General features: G+C 48.4%; 7 protein-coding genes and 1 long non-coding RNA gene across 10 annotated transcripts; 2 read left to right on the top strand and 6 right to left on the bottom strand.

Moving 5' to 3' along the window:
• Positions 1-101: 101 nt before the first annotated feature.
• Positions 102-8525, bottom strand: arhgap42a (Rho GTPase activating protein 42a). The gene is made up of 24 exons (XM_085935620.1): positions 7806-8525; positions 7230-7325; positions 6991-7052; positions 5835-5906; positions 4692-4793; positions 4503-4613; positions 3947-4051; positions 3755-3884; positions 3575-3675; positions 3401-3510; positions 3252-3330; positions 3140-3179; positions 3000-3062; positions 2844-2918; positions 2658-2742; positions 2515-2573; positions 2351-2456; positions 2095-2254; positions 1875-2025; positions 1229-1774; positions 1008-1161; positions 832-909; positions 674-753; positions 102-513 (listed from the first exon to the last, which is right to left on the bottom strand). The coding sequence occupies exons 1-24, from the start codon at positions 7957-7959 to the stop codon at positions 425-427; spliced, it is 2808 nt and encodes a 935-aa protein (XP_085791746.1). The 5' UTR covers positions 7960-8525; the 3' UTR covers positions 102-424.
• LOC147043060 (uncharacterized) lies at positions 905-2576 on the top strand. The gene is made up of 2 exons (XR_015068637.1): positions 905-1780; positions 1895-2576. It is a non-coding gene; the product is annotated as an uncharacterized LOC147043060 (long non-coding RNA).
• Positions 7721-9977, top strand: LOC147043058 (uncharacterized). Of its 2 annotated transcripts, none has more exons than XM_085935625.1 (3): positions 7721-8060; positions 9211-9559; positions 9639-9977. In XM_085935625.1, the coding sequence occupies exons 1-3, from the start codon at positions 7973-7975 to the stop codon at positions 9691-9693; spliced, it is 492 nt and encodes a 163-aa protein (XP_085791751.1). In that variant the 5' UTR covers positions 7721-7972; the 3' UTR covers positions 9694-9977. The 2 variants fall into 2 exon arrangements, with proteins under 2 accessions (XP_085791751.1, XP_085791750.1); XM_085935624.1 differs by having other exon boundaries at positions 7725-9015.
• snrnp35 (small nuclear ribonucleoprotein 35 (U11/U12)) lies at positions 9920-10870 on the bottom strand. The gene has a single exon (XM_085935622.1). It carries the CDS (start codon positions 10720-10722, stop codon positions 10033-10035), a length of 690 nt encoding a protein of 229 aa, XP_085791748.1. The 5' UTR covers positions 10723-10870; the 3' UTR covers positions 9920-10032.
• A 14-nt stretch (positions 10871-10884) lies between these two features.
• On the bottom strand, positions 10885-13507 carry bud13 (BUD13 homolog). Its single transcript, XM_085935621.1, has 9 exons — positions 13330-13507; positions 13080-13167; positions 12901-12985; positions 12249-12823; positions 11857-11965; positions 11630-11768; positions 11370-11548; positions 11212-11293; positions 10885-11111 (listed from the first exon to the last, which is right to left on the bottom strand). Exons 1-9 carry the CDS (start codon positions 13467-13469, stop codon positions 11018-11020), a joined length of 1491 nt encoding a protein of 496 aa, XP_085791747.1. The 5' UTR covers positions 13470-13507; the 3' UTR covers positions 10885-11017.
• Positions 13508-13785: 278 nt separating this feature from the next.
• Positions 13786-14552, bottom strand: LOC147043055 (thy-1 membrane glycoprotein). Its single transcript, XM_085936615.1, has 3 exons — positions 14516-14552; positions 14109-14435; positions 13786-14047 (listed from the first exon to the last, which is right to left on the bottom strand). Exons 1-3 carry the CDS (start codon positions 14550-14552, stop codon positions 13962-13964), a joined length of 450 nt encoding a protein of 149 aa, XP_085792741.1. The 3' UTR covers positions 13786-13961.
• Positions 14553-15062: 510 nt separating this feature from the next.
• ddx52 (DEAD (Asp-Glu-Ala-Asp) box polypeptide 52) lies at positions 15063-18645 on the bottom strand. The gene is made up of 15 exons (XM_085936726.1): positions 18505-18645; positions 18062-18284; positions 17692-17831; positions 17426-17611; positions 17206-17349; positions 17004-17115; positions 16862-16934; positions 16495-16698; positions 16322-16412; positions 16121-16243; positions 15907-16057; positions 15694-15769; positions 15526-15597; positions 15249-15443; positions 15063-15167 (listed from the first exon to the last, which is right to left on the bottom strand). The coding sequence occupies exons 1-15, from the start codon at positions 18625-18627 to the stop codon at positions 15137-15139; spliced, it is 1944 nt and encodes a 647-aa protein (XP_085792852.1). The 5' UTR covers positions 18628-18645; the 3' UTR covers positions 15063-15136.
• A 184-nt stretch (positions 18646-18829) lies between these two features.
• heatr6 (HEAT repeat containing 6) lies at positions 18830-24529 on the bottom strand. 2 transcript variants are annotated; one of them, XM_085936735.1, is made up of 19 exons: positions 24200-24529; positions 23994-24101; positions 23703-23843; positions 23507-23622; positions 23209-23323; positions 22971-23072; positions 22735-22896; positions 22462-22664; positions 22219-22399; positions 21931-22137; positions 21758-21857; positions 21116-21579; positions 20922-21008; positions 20691-20825; positions 20434-20556; positions 20239-20363; positions 20075-20171; positions 19776-19980; positions 18830-19623 (listed from the first exon to the last, which is right to left on the bottom strand). In XM_085936735.1, exons 1-19 carry the CDS (start codon positions 24503-24505, stop codon positions 19061-19063), a joined length of 3540 nt encoding a protein of 1179 aa, XP_085792861.1. In that variant the 5' UTR covers positions 24506-24529; the 3' UTR covers positions 18830-19060. The 2 variants fall into 2 exon arrangements, with proteins under 2 accessions (XP_085792861.1, XP_085792862.1); XM_085936736.1 differs by having other exon boundaries at positions 18830-19627; positions 19780-19980.
• Between the last annotated feature and the right edge of the window lie 78 nt (positions 24530-24607).

The following is a 24607-nucleotide window of genomic DNA, read 5'->3' as shown; positions in this document are numbered from 1 at the left end:
TGAAGTTTACAAGCAATCTTTCACATTTCAGTGATATTTGGCTCAGAGGCAGGGTACACCCTGGGCTGGACATCTGCCAATCACAGAGCATAAAAAATAATCCACAAAGTCTTACGAGAGAATGCATGAGTCCTTTATTAGGACACAAAGGCACATCAGGCAGCAGTAGAAAGACAACACAACAATTGAGTTCCACATATCCCAAATGTGTGGACAATGACGGTTGTTGATCTGACCGATAGCAACACATAAATTATTACAATGAATCAAAAACTAAAACACTGCTGTGTGACGAATAGAGTAAATGGATGTGAATCAGTCGAGATGCACTGTTCAGTGATTTCAGCTACATGTTTAAATATAAACAGTATACGCTTTATGGATGTCTTCAAGTCTGGCAGTGGGGTGACGACATCACAGACGTTCAGGTGTACACGATGTAGTTCTCGGGGATGAGGCCCGTCCTGCCCTGGAAGGTTGCCTGGAGCCAGCCCGGTTCCACCGACGGGTGCACTGTCAAGACCACAACAACAAAAAAGTGAGAAATTGGATCAGAGGTTTTTTGAATATTCCTGCTAATTCACAAATGGTGATGAAAGCTTTCATGGCAGAGGTAAAGCAATATATCAGTGACTGCAGTTGCTAACCAAAACAGAGAGCTGTCATTTCTTACCGTTTGAAAAGAGCGCCCCCTGTGGGAAGCTGAGCTCGTGGCTGTGTTCGGCCTCACAGGAATACAGAGCTTTTGCTTCCCTGCGAGACCAGAAACAGTTTATTTTTTATTTTTTATTTATCATCAAAGAGATACATTCAATTAATGAATCCACAAACCTTCCGGAAGCACAAATGTCCAAAGCTGAGGAGAACACAGAGCTTTCACGTAGTTGTTTTTGTGCCCGGATGGATAACCTGGAACACACACAAACACTGGCAACGTCAGACAAATTGCCATGGTAACACTACTTCAGGCATAACTTGACAGTTATCCATAATAACTAGACACCTACACTGATCCTGGCCTTTGGTAGCCGTTGGTGGACATGGACTGTGGCGTCAAGACGTCTGAGTCTCGTCGTAGGTGAGGCGTTTTCCGCATTCGTGTGGCCTCTCGCGGATCCAGTGACGCTAAACTCTGCACTGAGCCGTGACAGCTTCGGTAGTCTGAAACAGGAAACAAAGACACGAGTTAAAAGTACTTATTAAAGTGTAAGTGGAGGATCTTGCGTACCTTCCGAGATGTGCAGGGAGGTGAGTGAGGACGATGTGGAAAGCGGGTAAGGGAACAAGGACGAGGAGGAGGACGAGGATGAAGATGCCCTCCTATACGCCGCCGTCCTGTGAAGCTGAGGTGGCGAAGAGTCCTTCGTCTTGTCTTGGGTGCTTTTCAGCGACGAGACGGACGATGCCCTGGGGACGGAGCGAACCTGTCGGGCCGGAGACCCCGAGGAGGAAAGCTGCACGGTGGATGAGGAGGATTTGGACTCCTTAGCGGAGGACAGGGAGATGGTGGAGTCCGTCCGCTCGGCCGCGGAACGCAGAGACGCCACGGACGACGACGCGGATAACGCCACGGGAGGTGTCTCCTTTTCTGTCGGCCATTTTGTATCGTCTCCATTGGAGGAACAGGAAGGAGGCGGATGGAGTTGAGCGGAGGAGTTGGGCTGGGCAGGAGGCGACGTCTGCGACGCCCCGTTCTTCTCCGAGGAGTGTGAGGACAGCGACTCCTGGCTGCCCATCGGGGTAGTGCCGGGGCTGCTGCTGCTGAAAGTGTCGCCTGGAGGTGAGGCAAGAACACAAATGTGTGTAACAATTTTACGTCACGTTCAGAAGTGTCTAATGATGTCGTTTGAGACCCAACGTTGTCAAGCACTCACTGTCGTTGTCCGCCAAGCAGAGAGTGGGCGGGTAGAGGCGGGCCTTTCTCTTCCCCGACGACAGACAGATGGCCTTGCTCCTTCGAGGGGTCGCCCGAGCGGACGGCGCTGGGGGCAACGGTAGCGACAGGTCGGGAGCCTCGTTGAATATCTGCCAGGCAAACGCAGCGCAAAGTGTTAACAGGTATGAGTGTGCGTTTAGCTCACTGTGTGTGCGGACCTTGTCGTGGTTCTCAATGATAATCTCCACTACGATATTCTGGAACTTGATGTTCATCATGGCGGCCACCGTCTCTTCCTGTGACCGCATCAGTGTAGGACCAAAAATCATACCCAGGTTGGACACAGTCATCATGTTCTGGGCGCAGTGTGATGACACCCTGCATACAAAAAAAAAAAAAAAGAAGAAGGCTGCTGATAACTTTCTCTTAACAAGTGAATGAAACTACAATAAAACTTTATTCCTTTGTACTAACTTGAGGAGGTGATTGGTCAGGAGGTCTAGCATGGTTCGGTTCTTCTCGGGTAGCTTGTGGACCAACGCGTGGATAGCCCTCACGCGATGGTTCTGATCATCGTACTCTGTGGAAAGCGTTTTGAGAGATTTTTCTACACAGATATACAGAGGCAGCCTTCTTACTTGCAGCCTTGATGAATTCCTTGTGCAGTCTGTAGGTCAGCACAGGTTCTGCTAAGCACCTGTGTGATGTCAACGGTACCATATCAAATATGCAGAATTCCAGACATTCATTTTGATGTCAATTTGGCGGGAAATCCAGCCACCTGAAATAATTCTTCAATCCGCTGGTGATGGTCTTGTTGTCCCAAGCGTCTGCGTCTAGCCGAGCGCCCGGAGCAGAAGTGGAGGCTGCGGAGGAAAGCGGACATGATTTCAGCACGAGTCATCCTCGGTTGCCGTCATCGTCACCAAAGCAGGAAATCACGTCAGTTGGAGCCCTGGCTTCTTACCAAACACGCTCGTCATCAGCCGCTGGACTTTGGAGTTGACGCCCCCGGTCCGGTACAGGCCCAGACTGTTCAGGCCTACGCTCACATTTACTGTTGCTGTTAATCAACTGTAAAAGTTTTTGTTGTTTTTTTTTCCCCTCAGTGTATTATTTCTACCTCTGGTTTCCACTAGCGCGATGCAGTTCCTCACAAAGCTGAAGCCTGTCTCGTTGAGGAACGCTGGAAAGCAAGAGCCATCAAAAGTCATATCGAGCCAAGTGGTGGCTCTTGAATTGAGATGAAATCTGGTTTCTTACTCTCTTCCTTCTTGCTGAGCAGAGACGGCAGAGTGTAGATCTGAGGAGCCACAAACAGGTCAACGCAAAGTCACTCAATAGGAGGAGAAGAAGGTGAAACTATGACTCGTACAGGTTCCTTGCCATCCATGGCCTCCATCCAAAGTCGCCGGTTGGCCTCGGAGAGCGCTTGCAGAGTGATGACGCCGTGTCTGCGCAAAAGCAAAATAAGGAGGATGGAACCCAAAACACGACGGCGCTAAATGGCCGGGTCGCCGTCACCTCTCGGCCACTTCGATGTCGAAGCAGAAGCGCTTGTCGATGGAGTCCGTCTTCCTCCGCACGCACGAACGAAGCCTGAACATCTCCGGCGTCGCGTTCACCGCGCCGTTCTGTCAGCGTAGCTGTCTGTCATTCCGATCGTTTCATCCTCACAACTGGAGGGGAGGGGCTCACCTGTCGGCTCGCCGGCCGGGCCTCGGTATTGCTCATGGTGAACATCTTGGAGCTCTTCTCATATGTACAGTAGTATCTGGTCCACACGCTGCCCAGCGGACCTAAGAGAAGACACCGGCGGACATTTTGGATGCCGTTAGGTCTGCAAAGGTGGGGAGCGGACCGTCCAGTCGGACTCACGTTTCTCCTGTATGTACAGGTAACCCTCCATGGTGAAGCAGCCGGGGGCTTTGAAGTCCTCCTCGGCCGAGCGGATCCTCTTCATCAGCCGCTCCACTTCGGCCCGAGTGCTTTCAAAGTTGTTGCGGGCCTAAAAGGTGCCGAATGAACAGGGGGGGTTTCCATCTTTGACGACGGAAATGTTTCACTTACATTCTGCAAGTTGAACTGCAGCTGCTGTTTGTAGGGCTCAAACTCGCTAGCCAGCTCGTAGCCTTCGTGGTAGAACGTCAGCAAGCCTTGCAGGAAGGCCAGCAGCTGAAAAGCAACAAAAAAAAAAAGGATTCAGCCCGCAGGACGCAGATTGCGTTAACTCTTCTGTTTACGTTCACAACAAAGACTTTTTCTGCTCCCGGTGGAAAAGATCTCCACGCAGGAAGTGGCGCGGCCGAAACAGGAAGTAGCCTTCACTGATATGTATCATTAAAACATGATTATCGGCACCAAAAACAGAGCGTTTGTGGGGTTTTCTGCGGTGATGGTAATGACGCTCAAGTTCACAAGCAATGACGCAGTGAAAAAAAAAGACTTGTTTTGAAAGATCAAGAACATTTCTAATTGTCCCCCAGAGGGAACATTCAATCTTCATGCGACTTTCACACAGTCAACAAACAAAAAGGGGCGCCTTAGGATAGGAGGTGTTTCTTCTTCATCTCCTTCCATGTTCTCAAACCTTCACAGCGTGTGTGCGTTTGGCGTGTGTCCTCACCGGCTCCACAAACTCAAACTTCTTCCTCTCCTGCACCTCCTGGATCTTGAAGACGTATTGCAGCGAGGCGTCGTTAAACACCTGACGGTCTTTGCTCATCTGTGAGTCAGCCTGCGACAATATTGATCACAGATCAGTGTGCGTGTGTGTGCATGAGTGTGTGTGTGTGTGTGTGTGTGTGTGTGTTACCTCATGTAGCTGCGATTCCTTCTTCTTGGAGGACAGGCTGAGGTGTTTCTCCAACACGGAGTAGTAACGTTCCGTCTCCTTGTCAAACTGCTTCTTGCCCTCCTGAGTGAGATTGATGCGGGATTAAGACAGACATAAAATTGCCTGTCAGGATTTAGCCGTGCTACTGAAATGGAATTCGGAAAAAAAAAAAGGTTTTGGAGTCCAGCTGCGACTCGCACGCTGCTGCGACATTCGACAAGCAGCTGCCAAGACTTTTTGTTTTTTTCTCCCCGCAGGACAACATCATCAGAGTTGTTCGTCTTGATTTATAATTGGTGCGTAACGCGAGATGGCCGAGGAAACCGTGGGGGCAAAAACTAAGCACGGAATGTTTCATTTTCTTTCTTTTTTTTCCCCCCATTCGTTGTACGCTCAGGTTAGCGGCTGTTTCTGTTTATTTCAATTCTGATAGATTATCTAAGAAAGGTCTCGTAAGTCATATACAGTCTTCCTTGTGTGCTAGCTTCGAGTAAAATAACGTGAATGAGAGGTGGGCTGCTGAAACCAGACACCGGCCTCCTTCACTGCATGTCTGTGACGTGTCTCCCAGCGTCCGTTCCCACGACCTCCGTCCTGACACGTCTGGAGTTTATCGGAATAATGCTCAAGACCGGCCGTGGGCCACCGCGGGATGGACCACTGAAACATTATCACTTGGCCAAGAATGTTCAATTCGATGAATTAATGACAGAAGAAAAAAATAATCCCATATGGAATCAAAAGCAAAATGGCCGACTTCCTGTTCCATTTCATAAGGGGTTCGCATCTGACTCAAACAAAGCGATCTTAAAAAAAAAAAAAAAAAAAAATGGCAAAATTGTGTCCTTGAGACTTTTGGGTGGTTGAACTCATGAGGCATGCCTACAATAATTCTTACTGCTACGTCAAACTAGCCTTGAAAGATAACCCCTCCACACACACACATACACACACACACACACACACACACACACACACACACACACACACACCTTTTAGTGTTTTATGGCAAGTCATGAAATTTGGCCACCGCGCTCCACCCATGCACAACGACAATAAATGTTTCGCAACTTTGGGTTATCTGTCTATTTTTTTTAAAACTTTCCAAGGGGCATTTTGTACCTTTACTGCACCGATCTGCTCCTTGCGAAACCTCTCCAGGGGCGAGATTAGTACGTCGTCAGCGTTTTGGATCTGTGGGAGTCAAAAACAAAGGCGGCAGCCTTCAGATGAGCGTCTTGCAACGCCAATGAATGTCACAATCATCGCTGATACGCATCTCATTCCCGTTATTCGGCCAACTCTCAGGCTATAACAAATTTAAAAAAATGATAGAGAAAATTTGTCATCGGCAGAATTAGACACAAACGCTTCTTTGTTGCCACCTGATGATGTCACGCTATTCAACGCAGCAATATACGTAGCGAATCGCTTTAGTGGACACGCCGAACTGAATAAAGGTCACAACGTTTTTTGTTTTTTTTCTGTTCCACGGATGGCATTCAAGCGGTCTAATGATGTTGTTGTCAAAGCATTAAAAAAAAAAAAAAAAAGCCCGAGGAGAATTGGATCTGTGATAAGACAGCTAGCTCACTTTAGTGAACACGCGACTCAGCGGTCACATGCGGCAACTTTACTTTCACGTCATGAGGTCACCCCGTATTGAAAGGGAGCACTCTATTTGTGTTGCTTCCGCCGCTAAACTGCGACAGTCACCGTGAAATTGGAAACCACCAGACAAACTCTGATTACTGGCCTGCTTTATGGCCACTACTGACACTGCAGAATCCACACAGAAAGGCCCGGATTCAAACCCAGAACTGTGCTAACCACAAGCCCATCGGGATGCCTGGAGCTAACATTAGCGGTGGAATACGAAAAAGGAAAGTGGTGCTGTGCTCGGCGCAGAAAATTAAAACGCACACACACACAGGAGTCTTTTATGGACTTTCCCAGGCAGCGAGGGGCTCGGCTCTCACTGGGGAATAGTCCGAATAGGTTCCACATGGTTCTTCAACCAGTAGACCGTGCACACTTTCACAAAAGGCACACATACACACACAAAGGGGGCCCTGTAGAGAAGGTCGCACACTTAAGCACAAACTGATTCTGACACAAAGGTTGATGAAGTGTGTTTGAGTCAGACTTGTGTGCAGAAGGGGAACTCGAGCCAAAAGTCCCGGTTTCGGAGAAAAAGGTTCGCTCCGCGCAGGAAGTCTTGGTTCAGACACAACAGGTGGACTCAAATACTCATGAAGGGAGCTGCTTACTCACTTACCAGACGCTTTCGCTCCTCCTCCATGGTGCTCAGCAGCTGAGAGAACTCCTTCAGAGACTGAGCTGCAACCAGAGTGCAAATACAAGTCAGTCGGGCTGTTGCTATGGAAACAGCGTTGCTTAAAAACCCCGTTCTGCTGGCTTTTAGAACTCTAAAAAAAAAAGGATTTTAGGACTGAGTTCGGGTCTGAAACAAAGCCGGGCCCTAAAAATAAAGGTGTGCGTTGGAATCAAACCCACCGATGTTGATCTCATCGTCTGTCTCGGCGTCTCCGATGCACTCGAACTGGAACTCCTGCAGCGACTGAGAGAAACGCTGCACTGCCTGCGAAAGGCCTGATAGCAGCACAACAAACAATTTCAGCAACGGCCATGAATAACATTCCTAATACATTGTCCAATGAGTTTACTGGTAGTTAGTGTTGCGGTGCAAAATATAGTGTCTGTTCTGAAAGTAAAATTCAACAACGTACGATAAGTGAAAGTATTTATCGTAAAACTAGTCAGGAAAAACATGCAGTATTATTTGAGAATATGTTGCAAAAATCCTTTTGTAGACCTCTCTGGTGCTTTGGGGACCACCAGCGGCCCGCCTTCCACATGTTGATAAACGTACTTCAGCTTCAAATCAACATGGTGTGATGTTAATTATTCCAATAAAAACAACAATGTAATAATCACGTTTTATAAGACTATAAATGTCTTTCAGTCTATAAAACACTCCGAGGGAGAGGCAGTTAAAGTCAGCATGGCTTGGTGATGAAGCCTAGAAAGAAACCACTTGGCAATAAATAGCATCTTGTCCAAATATCTTACTTCTGAGTGCCGATATGAGCATGCTTCCATCTTTGATGAGATCTTTGATAAATCTGTTGGTTCTTTCCAGCTCGATCTCGTGGCATTGAAGCCTATCTCGGAACTCGGGGCTGTCTACGAACGAGTCGCTGAACTCCAGCGTCGGGAGACCCATCCTAGCTCAACGGATGGCGAGGAGGGGAGCACAAAAGGACGCCAACAAAGGACGCCAAGATTCCGGTCAGAACGGCGCCGAGGCTCGCTGGGAATATCCGGGTGAGAAGTTTGCTCCGCTCGACCTCTATTTTCATGCCTTTCTCCGCGTTTTTCTCTCCCCCCACTTCGCTCGTTCCACTCGCCACTTCCGGACACTGGAGCGGCGTTGACAGACTGGAAGCTACTACTTTTTTTTCCTTTTTTTTAGGGGGGGTTGTAAAAGAAGACGAACATAAACGATAAACTGCGTTGAGGATGAGTTCTCGGAGATTTCCTCGCTACCGGTAGATGCTGAATGAGTGAGGTAGCAGGATGAGTGCGAGAGAAGCAGGATGGAAGTTTGGTTTAAAATAAATCAATGAAGCGCTTGGCAAAGAATGCGACGCTGCTAGCTAAATAGGGTCTGGCGGAAGGCTCGTTACTATGGGGACGGGAGACTCCTGCTGGCGCCTCATGAAACATGAACTAAAGACACTCGAAAACTACTTTGACTTGCTTCCAGCTCTACTACACACTCCTATTATTGCCAAGCTCCTCTGACTGAACTCCTCTCAAAAGAATATCAAACAGCAGCAGCTCATTCGGAATATTGCAGTTTGGGTTCTGAGCAGAACAAAAGAGATACATACAATACAATACTGCAGGTCTTGTGGTAAATTAAAAAAAAAAGAGAGTTGGGATCAATGCCAGCTGCTTGGTGGCAAAGAAAGACGCATTACTGACAGATGGCTAGAGGCACCGAGGAAACCACTGAATGTTTTTGTTTTTTTTGGGCTCGCAATGTCAAAGATGCTTTGTTGTCTTACTGTACCTGCAATGCCATGACGACAACAGTAAACAGGACTTATGGAGCGCAACTAATGCAAAACACTTTGAGCTCAATAGTGGAGGTTCAGATGATACGGTATGGAACAATCGGAAAAACTGTTTATCGAAAACCTCCAACATGCCAAACACCGCCGCCACTTTTTCCTGCGGGCTCGACCATACAGGGGGGAACTTCCCACAATGGCAGGTGAGATTGGCAGGTCTTGTTGCTCAAAAGATTATTTTTCCACTATGGAAAATTAACATCTGGAGTGGAAATTTCTATAATGATCTTTTGTCAGGCATCGATTCATGCAATTGATGGATTTGTATTCAGAATCAGTTGAGCTTTCTTGCATCATCAAAGCCCAGAGGACTACCTTAAGCCCTTCTGACCCTGCAGGGTTTCTCCTCTACCCGGACACCCCCGCCAAGATGGAGACCACGTCTCGGGAGGCTTTCTGCTTCAGGACCGTCCCACCACGAGACGGCACGAAAAGTCGGAGTTCCGTTCCAGCTGCCCAGAAGTCACAGCAGACTCGCCATTGCCATCCAGTGCCCTTGAGACAAACACAAAGTGGAAAGAGCGAGCATCTACAGATAGATGAGCAAGCAGACATCTGTGAGCCAAACCAAGATCCAGAGATGCTGTCTCAGTACCAGAAGGACTTTCCACCTCCGTCTTCCCGGTGCAGGAGGAGAACCCCTTCCATGCCGCAGCCGGACAACATTGGCATCAACCCGGCTTTCAGGTGAGGGCTATGGTCATAAGTTTGAAGACACTTGCCTATGCTTGCTAATTAGCGTCTCCAAACATTTTGAGTGATGTAGGATCGAGTTTGGGACAATCCACAGGGAGACTTACCCCAACTGGCATGACCCTTGAACTGGAGCCGCCCCGTCCACCATTGCTGAATGACCTTCCAGTAACACCTGTGAAGCACCTCATCCAACAGAACCAATCTCTTTAAGTCAAATAAAAGAAAAAACATTGCAAAAGCAGTCAAGTAGATATGCTGCCCGTAGCCACTAGGGGGCGTATTGGGATCAAATACGAGCTATGACCTGATGCATTTTCCAGAAGAAAACGCCAAGTTGAGTGACTAAACACCTTTCAGAATAAAGTTTTAATATGACAAAGAAAAGATTTTTGTGCTGTAATAAAAATAGAGTGGCCGCAAAAAAAAAACGAAAAATACAGTTATCCAGGTCCACTTTTTAAGTGTCATCTCCTTTCTCGGTGTCTGCTACTGTCTCGGTAGCGGTTGTCCTCTCTTCCTCTGCTCCCCTTCTCGTCCCTGTCTCTGTCCCGGTTATCCCGGTTGTCTCTGTTGTCCCGGTCTCGCCGTCCGGATCTCTCCCACTCCTTGCGCCCGCCGCCCTGCCACTCTTGCTGCGATGGTCCAGCTACCAGATTGATGGGCTTTCGGAAAGGTCGATCCCTGCCGCCGAAGCGCAGCTGCCCGGACTCTTTCTTGCCTCCTAGCCCACCGCCGAGCCGCCTGGGGATCCAACCTGTAAGGCTTCGCTCTAGCTCGAAATCCACGTACAACTCTTGCTGGTCGACCACCAGCTTGTTGGCGTCCCGGCGAGCTCGCACCACGGCCCGTTCCTCCTTGTACTCGACGAATGCGTAGCGCTTGGAGAAGCCCGTGACCACATCGCGAACCAACCGGAGCCGCTTAATATCACCGAATTTAGAGAAGACCTGGTGTAGTTTATCCTCGGTGGTGCTCGGGTTGAGTCGAGCTACAAAGAGAGTGAGAAGCGGATCTCCCACGACGCCTTTGTTGGGCTTGTAGCGGGCGCACATCGCCCTCCACACGGCCCGGTCGTGGGGCTCCACATCGGTGCCGTCAATACTCCCGGCTTTCAACGGATTGTACACCTTAGCGATGGGGGTCCAATCCGCCATTTCGTGGCTGTTTTGTTTACTTGTGGCTCGTTACAACGAAAACAGACCGTAAAACATCCGCATAGCTTATTTTATAGGGGTTCCGCTTGACCGTGCATCCACAAAAACACTCCGGTAGGGAAACAATGTTCCGTCTACGTTTCCTCCTATTATAATGACCCATTACAAAATGAAATGATTTATTTCTCAATAAAAACAGTGAAAAATAACAACTCCACATTTTGTTATAATTATTTACATCATCACTACATGATTCTCAGTTCACTTCTATGTACAGGCTGTGCCTTTTATTCAACTACATGTCCTCCACACTCCATTTATAGGCTTCCTCCTGAAGTGCTTTTTTGTCCGCAATCCTCGTGTAGCGCTTCTGCTCGAAACCATTGGACCTGCCGAACGCATAGACAAAAAACAATTAGCAACAACTCAAACAGATTATGGTTTCTCGCCTTGGCGACCTGGGCCATCTGTTTGTTTCACACATTGTACCTGTTGACCCCATCCCAGCGATATCCTGGTAAAATGTCGAACCTGTTGAGAGGTGGTGGAGGGCCTCTATACTTGGGTTTTTCTGGAAAATAATTAAAATTTGAATAAAAAAAAAAAAAACATGCAAAAAAAACACCATTCTAAATCTCCATAGCTACCTTTAACCGTCTTGCGCTCCTTCTTGCGCCGCAACATGGCCGCCATGGGATCGCCCTCCCTCTCCTGCTCCCGCAGCATGCGATCTAGGTCCTCGTCGTCATAGTTACGCGCCAGTGGCTTCTGGGCCTCGCGCACGGCGTCGTCCAGACGCTGCTGCTGCATCTGACCCTGAGCCAGCCTAGCGGTCGGTTTCACTCAAATTCAGCACATTTCGTTGCCACTTTCCTTCAAATGAGTCTTTCCATGGCCGCTCACTCACCCTTTTCCCCATTGAGCGTATTTCTCATCCTTTGCCGCTTTTTCTTCAGCTTTTCGTTTCTGTTCTTCACGCTCCGACTCCAGATCGCGCTTTTTGCCGCTCTTGTCCCGAAACACAGTCTGAGCGTGGCGGGATGCATCTGGGAATGAGTGCGTGTAAACATCATGTCATCATCATACTAACATCATCAACTAATAAGTCATAAATAGAAGTAACGTAATGCTGACTTTCAAGCTCTTTGTTGTTTCCGTCCCTGCGTCGTGCCTCTTCTTTCTCCTTACGTAGAACGTCCGAGGAAACCAGACCCGCCTTTCCGCCGGAGAGCATACTGTTGCCCTAGTAAAAAAAAAAAAGTAAAAAAAAAAAAAACATTCTAAGCGCCCACCACGTAACAAGCCACACAAGACTTTAGTATGGTAAATGAAAGTGAATGTTTCAAAGTAGGAATGCCGATTCATCGGTTGGGCCCTAATAAAAATAAATTAATCCGTCAAAATGTTTTACAAATGATTAAAAGAGAGATATACAAATGCAAAATCCAAAAGGAAATACTTGTCACAAGAATTGGGGTTTCAAAACAGGGTTGTTGGGTTCAACCCCAAATGACAAACTGTTTCACCTCCTGTCCCGTCCGGCGAGGAGGCGACAGGTCGTCATCAGACACTTTCTCGCCACGCCGCCCCCGTCTAGGCGGTGACTGGTCGGAGTCGGAATCCCGTCGTCCTTTCTGCTGCTTCTTCCTTGGTGGCGACTGATCAGAATCTGAACCTCGTCTGGTGGCAGGTGCGCTTCGTGCTTTGCCTGACTTTCCTGAACGCTGCCTTGGTGGAGACATGTCGGGGGGATCGTGGCGTTTCCTCCTGGGTGGCAACATGTCGGGGGAATCGTGGCGTTTCCTCCTGGGTGGCGACCTGTCGGGGGAATCGTGGCGTTTCTTCCTTGGTGGTGACACGTCAGGGGAATCGTGACGTTTCTTCCTTGGTGGTGACATGTCGGGAGAATCGTGGCGTTTCTTCCTTGGTGGTGACATGTCGGGAGAATCGTGGCGTTTCTTCCTTGGTGGTGACAAGTTGGGGGAATCGTGGCGACCTCTTCGAGGCGGGGAAGCATCCGAAAAGTCATGTCGGGTTTTTCTGTCCGATGACTGCTTGGGTAAGTCTCCTGATTGGCTGGCCTCCTCTTCCTTTTCATCTTCTATAAAGTCACACAACTCACATTCAGTATAATTACAAATATATTTATATTTCCTCCTGCAAATCAAAATGGCTGACCTCCAATAACTCTCCACCTGGAGCTGCTTCGATAGATTTCCAGCATCCTCACATCATCGGGGCGCTCATCAATCACTTCAGCAATCTGATTGAAGGATGGTAGGTGTCGAGTGGGTCAATTCAAATGTTCATATAACTGGATTCGAAATTAGTTGCGTGTCAATTCAATCCCTTCTTACCACGGGCGCTTCCTCGTCGTCCTCTTCCACCTCATTTTTCTCTTCCGTCGTCTGTCTCCAATCTATGTCATCGTCGACGATTTTAAGTCTTGAATAAGACAGAGAATGAAGGAAAAAGGACTTAGAAAATTACCTCCATACCTCATTAATGGAGAAAACGGTGACGTGATGCATAGCTAACGTATGGTAGCAACTAGCTGCTAATTACATACACCTATCAGGAGAGAAACACCTCGACGTAAAATCTCACCCTTTCCCCGGAACTTTATGCCGCTTCTTTTTAAGTTTCCCCTTAGATTTCTTGGCGTCATCGTCGTTGGACAAATAGCGCTTTAGGTACTCCGCTTTAGATAATTCTGCTCCTTTGATGCTAGCAGCGGAGGCAGCCATTTTGAAAAAGCAACAACTACGGAGACTGCGGAGGATCATACTAGCGACGGAGAGCTTACAAAAAAAGTCACTATAATTATTAAATACATAAAACATATTTAACACTGAAATATCACATTTCAAGGATGTACTTTTTCTATTGCATAAAACTCGATACATATATTAAAAATGAAAACAGGTTCCTTTTTGATATTTGGAAGTTTTTATTAATTATAATTCATACAATGTGATTCTTCTAAATGTATGTTCCCAAAGCAGCCATGTAGCACAAATAACAGTTCTACTAATAACTACATTTGTATGGATTCTCTCTTGCCTACAACATTAAACGCATGCAGCCTATACAGTATTATTGCATGGATGCTTCCGGTGAGGGTTCAAACTAAATGTTGTACTGGACTGGATTTGGAAAATAAACACACACACACAGTCTAAGCACTGCAATGTTATGCACAGTTTAAACATTGAAGTCAGTGATTTCTTCTAGAACCATTACAAATAAGACAGGCACCACAAGACGGTGACAATCCAGGAGCTCTGCAGAAATACGTTGACAGCACCGCATGGGATGAGATGATCTATCGAAGGAGACAAAGATGAAGACATCTGATTTCAAATGTCCTCCCTGCCTGCACTCACCTCTCTCCAAGTTAATGCTGGCTCCCTCCCCGGTGATCTTGCACATATAGGTGGTGTTGTGTGGCAGTTTGTCCTGGTAGCCGCTCAATGTCAGCCTGTAGCCATGCGGCTCCACCTGCGTCACGTGACTCACTTGCCTGAACTCGGCCTCTGCCGCCAGGCCGGACACGTTGGCGTTGATGAGTGATTGCTTAGAGCCTGATGACCAGGAGAACTCATAGCTGTTGATCATATTAGGCTTGGCCTGGACCAGGCAGTCCACCCGCAGGTCGCCGTCGTCTTCCTTGCACACAGTAATAAGGTCGCAGCGTGCCGGTGTCAGTAACACTGGTGCGCAAAAAAAAAAAAAAAAAGGACACTTTAACCATGTAGAGTTGCAGACACTCTTGTTTAATATTTTTCCTCACCTCCTAGCACGCTGAACACAAACAGATGCTGGAGCATGATGGAAAGCACCCATCCAACTAAATAAAACAGGAAAAAGTTATTCTAGCAAATCATCAGAATAATCTCAAAACTGACACATGGCTGCTAATACATCTTTTTCTTCTGTTAGTCTTTATTTCTCTGTAATTTCCTATTACAACAGTCAAATCTAACATTTTCGGGAGCCTTACCTACGTTTCGGTGCAGGATGATGAAGCAAGTCTCAGCACTGCAGAGCAAAACATTGGATGGGGAGGGCTGGGAAGGAGGCGGGTGGAGGGAGACCAAAAGAAGGATGAGGATGGATGGTTACGCAATTGCCATTTCTCGCCTATAGGTGGCAGTGTTTTCCACAATTTTGCATGAGTGAGATGCTGGTTTTCTAACTTGTCCACAGCTTTCAAAAAACACAGAATTGAAGTTTTCTTATTGCTGCAAAGACAAAATGATGACCTCACCCGTGTTACATTCTACATTTTGCCAGCTTTCAAATGACACCAAAATGAGCAAAAACGGGACTGAAATTGGTTATCTTGGGTATGCTTTTTTTATTCAGATGTACAAAGAAGAAATAAAATAGAAATGTTTCCAAATTCCATCTTCTACTCTTTCTGTGGCTTGTTCTTCTTTTTTCTGCACAGACGACAAAACATTGATAGTGCAAATAAATCAGGGACAAAAAAAAACCCCATCGGAGTCAAATGTTTGTCTCACCTGACTTGCTTTTTAAAGGAATTTGGTGTTTTCTTCTCAGGTTTTTCTGCCTTTCCTTGATTTTGCTGTTTTTTCTGCACTTTTGTGGGGAGTTTCTTCTGCACATTTTTGGGCGGTTTCTTCATGAGGAAACGTGGCGTAGTGCAAATGGTGGTCCTACTGGGAGGTTTCTTCTCGAGCCTCCTCCTCAGCTTGCTAAACAAAAGCAAAAACAACAAAAAAACTCTAACTGTGAACATGTCAAAGAAAAAAAAATATATCAGCGTATGGTTTGTACCTGTGTATCTTCTTGAAGCCAACCATGTAGTCCGGTACCGGACAGCCGGCCTGTTTGATAACCATTGCGATGCTAGCGGTGGAATATAACATTTATTATGGATAAGCAACCTGTGACAGTTTTGAATACAGCCTATTGTTTCCATCATTTATCTTGCGGCAGTCGTACTTTCGCAGGAGAGGTTTGTCGTTCTCTGTGAAGAACGTGATGGCTTTCCCTCGATGTCCCGCTCGGCCCGTGCGACCTAAAGGCAACAGAATTTGAGGGCTTAGATTTATGATTTCTTTGATAAAGTCTGAATATAGACAAACTCTCATTGACACTCTAAACATCTTATTTTTTTGTACAAGATTAATTGAAATCTTTGCAAAGATGGCTGACCTATCCTGTGAATGTATTCGACGGCGCTGGAGGGGAAATCGTAGTTGAGCACCAGGTTGACGCCTTTGAAGTCGATTCCTCGCGCCATCAACGCCGTGCAGATCAGCACCCAGATCTTTCCGCAGCGGAAACTCTCTACCACGTTGTCCCGCTACAAGGTGAGGATGGTTAGGGCCATGATGTCATGTCGGCGACACGTTTGCTTTTACCATACCTGCTGTTGCGTGCGCTCAGCATGGATGACATCCACGTTGATGCCCTCGTAGACGAGCTCGTGGTAAAGCTCCCGCGCTCGCTCGATGGACTGCACGAACACCAGTACGGGAGGCAGGAAGCCCTGAAACGCAAAGTTCGAGCTTCAGTGATTGGATGTTTTTGACAATTATTTTTCTACGGCAGGACGTGGCGCTCAAACCTTCTTGATGATGTCACGCACGGCCACCAGCTTGCCATTCTCTGTGCCGACAAAGAGCAACTCCTGCTCCACGGAATTCACCGCCGTGTTCCTAAATAACATTCGTGCATTTTCAATGAAAACGCATTTTGTGTCAGACAGGATTATTCTTTTTCAAAGTTGTGCAAACTAACCTGTGTCCGATGTTGACAGAGACGAGATTATCCAGGTTGAGACGGCACCACTGTTCCACCTCCTGCGTGCAGGTGGCGCTGAAGAACGCCCGGCGCACCTTAGCGTTGGAGCACGCCAGGAAAATGGCGGCCAGCTGCTCCCTAAAGCCCGTCTTGCCGTCCTCGAACAGCTTGTCCGACTCGTCCACTACCAACCACTCCACGCTAAGCACACATAAACAATACAAGCCGTTTAAAAGAAAAAGAATCAAAAGATGAAAAATAAAAGCTTTTTTGAAAAGACAACTGTGAGTTTAAAAAAAGGTGGACTCTAGTCATCAACGTTGACCAAAAACAAAATGGCTGCCGGTGAGAGGCTACACATTACCTGCTGAGGTCGATGCCAGGGGGTTCCTGCTTGAGCAGGAAGACGAGTCGATTGGGGGTACTGATGAGGACGTCTGTGCAGGGCCAAACACGAGTGCGTGAGAAAAATCAAATTTGCACGTTTTTGCCTTTCAGTACATTACCGAATTTTTTGTTGGACCGAGGTCCGAATTTGTTGCTCGCCACCGCCGCTTTGTTTAAGATGTGGATTCGGAAGCCGGCACCATCAGACAGCCGCGACATCTCTCTGTGGGTCTGACAATTTTTTTTTTTTTTTGCTTTTTCGTCATTTTTGTACGATAGTATTTATTAATAGATGTGATGAAGATGATTCTGCCGAGATACCTGGCTGGCGAGTTCCCTTGTGGGGGAGATGATGACGGCCCTGAAGCCGAGCTTGGCGGGCTGCTTGAGGTGAGCGAGCAGCGGGAGGCAGAAGGCTAGCGTCTTGCCCGATCCAGTCGGAGCGCAGGCTAGGAGCTCGCGACCCTGATGGATGCACCGTTGTGATGTCACAAACCTCACTCAAAACACGTGGTGCACACGTATGTGAGTTGCTACTCACGTGCATCATGAGCGGGATGGCCTGCATCTGAATTGGCGTGGGCACGCTGAGGCCGGCGTCCCGCATGTTCTGAAGGAACTGCGGGTTGAGCTGATACTCGGACTGGAGCTCTTCAAAAGTGCATACGGGGTCCGGCGTGTCACTGCCGTGCACGTTGATGCGGTGACGAGAGCGCAGACGGTTCACCTGAACCACATTTATGACATAATATTGTATAATAAACTAGACACACGATAAGGATGTTTTGCTTAAATAAAGAATCGGACCTTCTCCCGATGAAGCTGCTTCTGTCTTTTTAGCAATGACTTCTCCTTCCCATCGCCTGGAAGGTTCCGGATCTTCCCTTCCTGTGAGGACGTCCAGGTGATCCAGTCTTGCTTTGAGTTGTTCTCTCTATTGACATTTCCTGGAAAACAGTGACATTTAACCATTAAATACATTAAAAAAAAAGATTACAATTTTTAAAAAGTACAGTGATAAGACTTTTGAGTGACCCCACTTGCCTATTTATTATATTATAAATGCATGTTTTTACCAAGTAAAATATTATGGAGATTTATTTTTCAACATAACCTACAAACACATTGTACTTAATGTATGTAAGTGGTTCTGGAAGACAACAAAAGCAAATGTTACCTTTTGTCTCTTTGTTCATCTTTTTCTTCTTCGCCATCGTCTCTTCATCCTGTCCCTTTCTTTTTTTGGCCCCCGCGTCGCTCTCATCTGACTCCTCATCCTCTTCATCCTCCTCTGTTCGATCCTTGTCTGTACTCTTGGCTCCACTAGTCATGTCTGCGCCAAAGTAATTGATCGCAGAGACCTGCTCGAGCAACGAGTCTCCCACATGCGACCTGACAATCTTAAAAAATAAAAATTGCAGTGGAAATGTTTACAGGTAGGTGTTACATTGAGTCAATTGTGGCATTATACCATTCGTAAACCATTATTACAAACGATAACTGGATGATAATCACACCGCGTTTACACGAGTAGCCACAAATGGAAGGAATAGTAGCTCTGTTCGTCCACAATTTTTTTTTTTCGTCTAACAAGTCATCACATAAACACAGTAGGTGTACCTTAAAGCGAGAAGCGTCTTGACCGAACCTTTTCAGGTCGAATTTAGCCCCAGCTCCAAGTTTCCGAAACAACTCGTAGGAGTCCATCTTCGATTGTAGTCCAAGTGCGCATGCGCGATCCATATGTGTGCTTCCGCCTTCTCTTCTTCTGTGGTATTAAAGGTCGGCCACATAGTTTACTGGTTCATTATTGCCAAAAGTGGATTGGAGGTTATACTCACTAAGCCTGAGTGAGCATAACTTAACCTAATGACTAAGTTATATCACACTATCTATATCGTGTTTTTCAATCCATGTTCTTTGAGTAAAATAAGTGGTCTGAAGCTTTTCTGATGCAGTTATTCTTTATTTCATCAGACACATTGCATTATTGCTTACTGTGGAACATTTGCAGTGAATAACTGAATAATAAAGAGAAATGAGTAAAAGTGCTTCAAACGTCAAATGGTTTCAGTGACATGAGTTTTTAATTGAAATGACAAAAAAAGGCTCTCTGTTCATAGTGTATGATGAAAAACCGCTGTTAAGGCATGTGGATGTCTGTTTTGTGAGTTCTTCAAGGTTTCTCGCAGTCTTTCAGCAAATCTTCCAAGAAGCAAATCACCACCTCTTTCCCACTCTTCTGTTCCTCCATATCGGCCTCCATAGCCTTCAATCGTTGAACCGTCTGCTGGAGGCTATCGACTCTTTGCTGCGGGTCCAAAGCATCCCCCACCGCCGCCGCCGCGTCCTTCTCCTCCCCCGCCGTCCCCTCGGCACGCAGGTACTTGAGCAGGTGCTCCCTGACTCCGCTGCCCTCCTCGCCACCTAGCGAGGCGGCGATCGCGGGTAGGTCCGGCGCCAGCCCGAGACGCAGCAGGTGCAGCAGGGCCCGGGAGAGCGTGTGGCGTAGGCTGGCGCTGTAGCGAAACTCCAGGAAGTTGCTGGTGTCCTCACTGCTCCGGAGCGCCGCAGCCAGCGAGCACCATACGCGGCTGAAGCGCTCAACGTCGCCGTAACAACGACGGTGGGCGGGCACGGCCAGGGCGGCGGCCGACTTGATGCGCACTTTGAAATTCTTGCAAGAGGCCACCACGTTGCAGAGGGCGGCCAAGGCGTCACCGGACCAGCAAGCGGACTCTATGTGGAAGGGTCAGTGGTTTAGGCAACGTTGACATCTATTCACACATTATGGACTTACGATCGCTTATATTAATTGTATATGGGTTTTTTTTTTTTTTTTAAACACTTAGGGAGTGTTACTGACAGTGGCTTCCTCATGGTCCACTTACCAAGTGGCAGGTCTGGATTCTTGAAAGCTTTGCCCAGAGCATAGCAGGCATTCCAGCGAACCTTCATGGTGGCCACAGACTGCACCGTCTTGACCAGAGCGCGGACTGCGTCCTCCAAAGGCTGCCGGAAGGCCGCACGGCTTAGCTGACCCTCATGCAGGAAATGCAGCAGGTTCCCGAGGGCTCGCACAGCATTGCACTTCACCTGGAAAAAAAAGGTTTTTGGGTTCTTTGGTGAAACCAAGCGCATCCGCTAAAACATCTGAACTGCCTTGAATCTGGAAATGAATTGGTGTCACCTTGTCTTTATCAGCCGCCGCCCGCGTGGCTGCTTGCAGCATCTTCAGCAGCAACATGTCCGACATCTCGGCGTGAAAGTCCACTTCCACGCAGTCCCTGCGGCGGATGGGGAAACAAGGCATCACTTACACGCACTCACACACCAACTCTCAGAAGATCTTACATGTTGACGAGGAGCGTGTCCGTCAGGTTACCAAGAGACCAGGCGGCCTTGGCGCGGATGTTGGAGGATCGGTCATCCAGGGCGGCCAGGATGACGTTGGCCGTGTCCGCCACAAACATCAAGTCCTCCAATAGAGACAAAAACTATTGTTTCGAATTCCGTCGATCACGCAGGCTAGGTAAAGGCTGTCCGTACCTCTCTTAGGCAAGGGAAGAGCACATAGACGCCCAGAGCCCTGACGGCCGCCATCTTGACTAGGTCGCTGTCGCTGTAGGTGAGGCCCAGCAGGACGGTGATGCACATTAGCTGCATCTTGTCCTGGGACACAAGTTTGAGTCATTTGCAGGCTTCAGAACTCACCAACGCAACGAACGCTACAAAAAGCCACTCAATTGGTCGCATAATCAAGTTGACAAATGAACTCCAATCAAATCAAAACCAATGTAACTCACAGGCAGCTGAGCGAAGGCCTCCGGTAGGATAGAGGCGAGCGTATCGCACGCGCTGGTCTGCAGCGTGGGATGCTGCTGGTTCTGCAGCGCACCGTTCAGCGGCCCACTCAGCACCTCCATCCAGAACTGCACCACCTTTCCATAGCAGTTAAATAAAAGTCGTTTAAAAAAAAAAAAACACCCATAAAAAGCTCATTTTTATTTTAGGTTCATTCTAAAATCCCAACATACTTGGTTCAGGGGGACCCGCGCGGCCTCTGGAACGTTGCTGTCCGCCTGGTGCTGTTGAATGATTCCGGTTCCGAGCTCCTCCAGCAGCTGCACAAAGGGTACACCACTCTTGAGAAACTGTTATTATTTATTACTTGTCCTGTGTACTGCGAATGTAAATTCTTGTCAAACTGAATGAAATTAGCGAGCGGTACCTTAGCGCCGTGGAGCTGTATGGAAGGGTCGCTCTCGGCTAAGCAGCGAGCACTGAGCCGCCCGATTTCGCACAGGCAAGCTTGGGTCAGCGAGATGTAACCTCGCACCAGGTGGGAAAGCACCTGCAGGGCCTCCAGTCGCACCGGTGACGGCTCCAAGGCCAGTCCTCCGACCCCCTCGCTGTCCGACTGTTCCTCCCTGGGCTGCGTCACCAGCGCGGCGCAAAGCTTCAGCAGCCACGGCGGGCCGCCCTCCGCCTCCTTAGGTGTTCGAGGTGCCCGAGGCGAGGAGGTTTCGCTCGGCTGTCGCCAGCTAAGGGCGCGAGAGTCCTGCGGGGTGAAGGAGCCGCCGCTTGCGCTGCTGCCCTCTGGCTGCTGGAGAAGCAGCTGCACCTCGGGAAGCGGCGCCTGAGTCGTCACCAGGGCGCCGTAGAGCGTCAGGGCCGACACGCGCACGTTCGCATCTGAGGCCGCGGAAAAGAAAATGGTGTCATGGGGCACTTAAAGTGCACATTTGTGCCAAAATGGCATATCAAAGTTATTTAATTCTCCACTATTTATCCGTCTCGTGTACATGGTTCCGATTTGGGGGACTAAATTGGCCACTTTGGACCGTGGAGACTTCAGAAATGGAATCGTTACCTCTGTGGCGCACATACGGTCGTATCTGCTTCCATAGTGAGCTGAGTAGGCCGGGCCTCAGACGGTGGTACGGCGCGTTGGATACCAGATGGGCCAAACACTGACAACGCAACAAAATGCCACCGTGACCGTAAGAAGCGAAAATTAAATCTGCAAATTTTGTCTACTCATACCTTTATGACCTGCGTGAGAGTATGCGGTGACGTCTCGGCTATGAGCGCCAAGCTGAGGGAGCGGTGCAGTTCTCGAACGGCGGCGGCCAAGGTGAAAGAGAAGGGCGTAAAGGAGGTGCGCGGCGATGCCGTGTCCTCCGCCACGGCCAGGAACTGCCGGGAACCGTCCAGCATGGCAGACAGCGCCTGGAGCGCGCAAGTACGGACCTAAGAAACACACGAGGGGAGTGAAAGCAGTTTCACAAGAAGGCCATTAAAAACAAGGTGTCAAAGAAGTGATCTCCCCACCTTGGGCGAAGGGTCTTTCAGTATGATGGAGAGCAGAGTGAGCGAAGGTGCCGTTCCGTTTCCGACAGGAGCTTCCGGTATGAACGAGGACCAGTAGCCGTACAGGGTCCGCTTTTCCACCCACTTGACCACGGCCAGCAGGCAGTGCAGCGCCCCCTGGCGTACGCGAGCGTGACTAAGCCTGAAGCAAAGGCATGATCACGAGTGGGCACACTTTCAAAGTAAGCTTCTCGTTCTCACTACCTTAGCTTGCTCTGCGCGCTGCCTTCCGGGTCAGAAAACTCCGAATCAGAAGTGTTCCGCTTCCAAGATGGGTAGAGAGAAACCGTGGCACTTCCTGTTTTGTGAGGCGCCAACGCCGCCGTCTCGCTGTCGTCCTCGTCGTCACGTCTGCTCTCCTCCGCGCTGGACTTCTTAACCTTCCCTCTGGACCGCCTCTTCTTGTTCTACAAGAATCAACATTGTCAGCCATCACGTCCGAAGTACAGCACTGGAGGTCCAGCACCGCGTCCTCACCGCGGACGCTTTCCCGCCGCCGTCCTTTGCCGCTTCTGTCGGTTTTGGAGCTTCGTGGTCGGGTTTGGGCGCAGAGGGACACTCGTAGTGCGGGAGAGGTGCTGGGTAAAGCATGGCGGGCCACTCCACGCTCACGCCCGGCGCTCCCTGGAACATGAGCCTCTGAGGGAAGACGGGCTGCGTTAATAGAAGAGCTGCAAACCGTTTTTAAAGCATTGTTAAATTCCATTTATCACCTTGAGAGCGGCCAGCACCGATCCGACCACTTCGTCGCCGCCAAACTTCCACTTGCCACCCAATAGACAACAGTGGAGTCCTTTCAGTGCAGCCTGGATCACCTGAACATGCAACAAGCATTCTCAGAGAGTTGAAGAGCTTGAAGGTGAATCATTTATGCAAGTCCTGGCTTCCAAGACTCAAAACAAATGAACCACACCATAAAAAGTTACAAATAAATCAACTAATGACCCTTACAATGCAGTAAAAGTGTTCGTCAGCGTCGTCCGGTCGGGCCTCCTGCAGCGTTTGCAGGAAGATTGAGAAGCACACGCTTTTGTGCCTGTCGTCCAGCGGCGGCTGACCTGAAATTCTGGGAGGGGTTAAACCACCGTTTTTGAATAGAGGGAAGGAAATAAAAAAATAATCAACAGATTAAGTAAATATTAAAATCATAATTGTACATATCTTTATTATTTTTGCTCATGGATTCAGGATATAAGCCATTTTGTCTTTGATTCTGACTATTGCATGTGCGTGTGGATGTCAGGCCCACCTGACACAAATGTTGGCCATACAAGTGAGGGCCACATGGCGTAGATCCATATCTGGCTGAGAAGGGGAACTGTAGCGCAGGAGGATTCCACCAATGCCCAGTAGGTTGTCAAGGTGCTAATAAAAGGTAAATAAATGTTGGTGTGTGGGGGGGGGGCAATGGTGGTCATGGAGCATGTGTGAGAGTCAGGTGGCACCTGGTGGCACTGTGGTCCGTTGCCATAGACAACGGTAGCTAGTGCCTGCAGGATCCCGAGATGTGTCCACGTGCTGCACGTTTCCAATCCCGCCGTTATGTACTTCAGCAGGATGTCCAGCGTCTGCTCATCCATGATTACCTTTAAAAAAAAAAAAAAACAAACTATCAGTTTATTTATCCATGGGAGTACTCATTTAGACACTGCCTTCAGAAAAGCCTTCACTGTTTTTCTGAGGATCAATTTGGGTTGAGGCGATTATTTCTAATTATTTGAGGAAATGTCACATACTTTGAGCTGGTTGAGGAGGTGATGCATGAGCTTGCACAGCTTGACAATCAAATGTTCTTGACTCATCGGCACAAGACGGCTGGCATTCACGAGTAGGATGCAAACATCCTGGAATTAAAGGTGAGACCCTCCCACCATTTCAATTTTGAAACTTTCATTATTACCTCAACGCTCATCACGGATAAAACCAAATGTTCTCCTCTTACCTCCGGCCGAATGTTTACGCTGGGCTCCAAGTTGCGGTTGAAGTTCTCGGAGATGAGCTGGTCGAAAAGGAGGTTGAGCTCCTCCCGTAGGTGACTCGAGTCCGCCCGCAGCCCTCGGATCTTAGCGGCGCAGCGGCAAAAGAGGCGCTCCGCCTCCGTTTGCGGCCGTGTGCCACGCCGCCACACGTCAGCCCCCTGAGGCGTGAACGGAGCGGCATCAGCAGACAGAGGAACCGAAGGGAAAACGGGTAAATCACGGCGGGTGATGGACGCAGACAACGCCGGTAACGCGCTCGGAGTTGCCATTTTGGTTTAGCTTCCGGAACTGTTTTTCACGTTGGTTTTAATGTGTTGAGTTAGCAAAACACGTTGTTGTACTGCCATCTAAAGACTTGGCGAGGAAATGCA

This window comes from Syngnathus leptorhynchus, chromosome 17, assembly GCF_054491065.1.
Source record: "Syngnathus leptorhynchus isolate UIUO chromosome 17, UIUO_Slep, whole genome shotgun sequence".
Classification (NCBI taxonomy): domain Eukaryota; kingdom Metazoa; phylum Chordata; class Actinopteri; order Syngnathiformes; family Syngnathidae; genus Syngnathus; species Syngnathus leptorhynchus.
The sequence above is the reverse complement of the archived record's forward strand: the minus strand, read 5'-3'. Positions and strand labels throughout refer to the sequence as shown.

What these genes read in the sequence shown, in the direction of transcription:
- arhgap42a (XM_085935620.1), bottom strand. Translation starts at nt 7,959, where the DNA reads ATGGGTCTCCCGACGCTGGAGTTCAGCGACTCGTTCGTAGACAGCCCC. An exon ending in GCTCATATCGGCACTCAGAA is followed by an intron (nt 7,326 to 7,805) that starts GTAAGATATTTG and finishes TGCTGCTATCAG; the next exon opens with GCCTTTCGCAGGCAGTGCAG. An exon ending in TGCAGTTCAACTTGCAGAAT is followed by an intron (nt 3,885 to 3,946) that starts GTAAGTGAAACA and finishes GGCACCTTTTAG; the next exon opens with GCCCGCAACAACTTTGAAAG.
- LOC147043055 (XM_085936615.1), bottom strand. Translation starts at nt 14,552, where the DNA reads ATGCTCCAGCATCTGTTTGTGTTCAGCGTGCTAGGAG. An exon ending in TGTGTTCAGCGTGCTAGGAG is followed by an intron (nt 14,436 to 14,515) that starts GTGAGGAAAAAT and finishes TTTGCGCACCAG; the next exon opens with TGTTACTGACACCGGCACGC. An exon ending in CAGCATTAACTTGGAGAGAG is followed by an intron (nt 14,048 to 14,108) that starts GTGAGTGCAGGC and finishes CTCCTTCGATAG; the next exon opens with ATCATCTCATCCCATGCGGT.
- LOC147043058 (XM_085935624.1), top strand. Translation starts at nt 8,907, where the DNA reads ATGGAACAATCGGAAAAACTGTTTATCGAAAACCTCCAACATGCCAAA. An exon ending in GGAACTTCCCACAATGGCAG is followed by an intron (nt 9,016 to 9,210) that starts GTGAGATTGGCA and finishes CTGACCCTGCAG; the next exon opens with GGTTTCTCCTCTACCCGGAC. An exon ending in GGCATCAACCCGGCTTTCAG is followed by an intron (nt 9,560 to 9,638) that starts GTGAGGGCTATG and finishes TGAGTGATGTAG; the next exon opens with GATCGAGTTTGGGACAATCC.
- heatr6 (XM_085936735.1), bottom strand. Translation starts at nt 24,505, where the DNA reads ATGGCAACTCCGAGCGCGTTACCGGCGTTGTCTGCGTCCATCACCCGC. An exon ending in GCGGCGGGAAAGCGTCCGCG is followed by an intron (nt 22,665 to 22,734) that starts GTGAGGACGCGG and finishes TGATTCTTGTAG; the next exon opens with AACAAGAAGAGGCGGTCCAG. An exon ending in TACAGCTCCACGGCGCTAAG is followed by an intron (nt 21,009 to 21,115) that starts GTACCGCTCGCT and finishes CCCTTTGTGCAG; the next exon opens with CTGCTGGAGGAGCTCGGAAC.
- ddx52 (XM_085936726.1), bottom strand. Translation starts at nt 18,627, where the DNA reads ATGGATCGCGCATGCGCACTTGGACTACAATCGAAGATGGACTCCTAC. An exon ending in AAGACGCTTCTCGCTTTAAG is followed by an intron (nt 18,285 to 18,504) that starts GTACACCTACTG and finishes TTATTTTTTAAG; the next exon opens with ATTGTCAGGTCGCATGTGGG. An exon ending in CCTGGCATCGACCTCAGCAG is followed by an intron (nt 16,699 to 16,861) that starts GTAATGTGTAGC and finishes ATGTGTGCTTAG; the next exon opens with CGTGGAGTGGTTGGTAGTGG.
- snrnp35 (XM_085935622.1), bottom strand. Translation starts at nt 10,722, where the DNA reads ATGGCGGATTGGACCCCCATCGCTAAGGTGTACAATCCGTTGAAAGCC.
- bud13 (XM_085935621.1), bottom strand. Translation starts at nt 13,469, where the DNA reads ATGGCTGCCTCCGCTGCTAGCATCAAAGGAGCAGAATTATCTAAAGCG. An exon ending in CATAAAGTTCCGGGGAAAGG is followed by an intron (nt 13,168 to 13,329) that starts GTGAGATTTTAC and finishes GTCTTATTCAAG; the next exon opens with ACTTAAAATCGTCGACGATG. An exon ending in ACGACGAGGAAGCGCCCGTG is followed by an intron (nt 12,986 to 13,079) that starts GTAAGAAGGGAT and finishes TCCTTCAATCAG; the next exon opens with ATTGCTGAAGTGATTGATGA.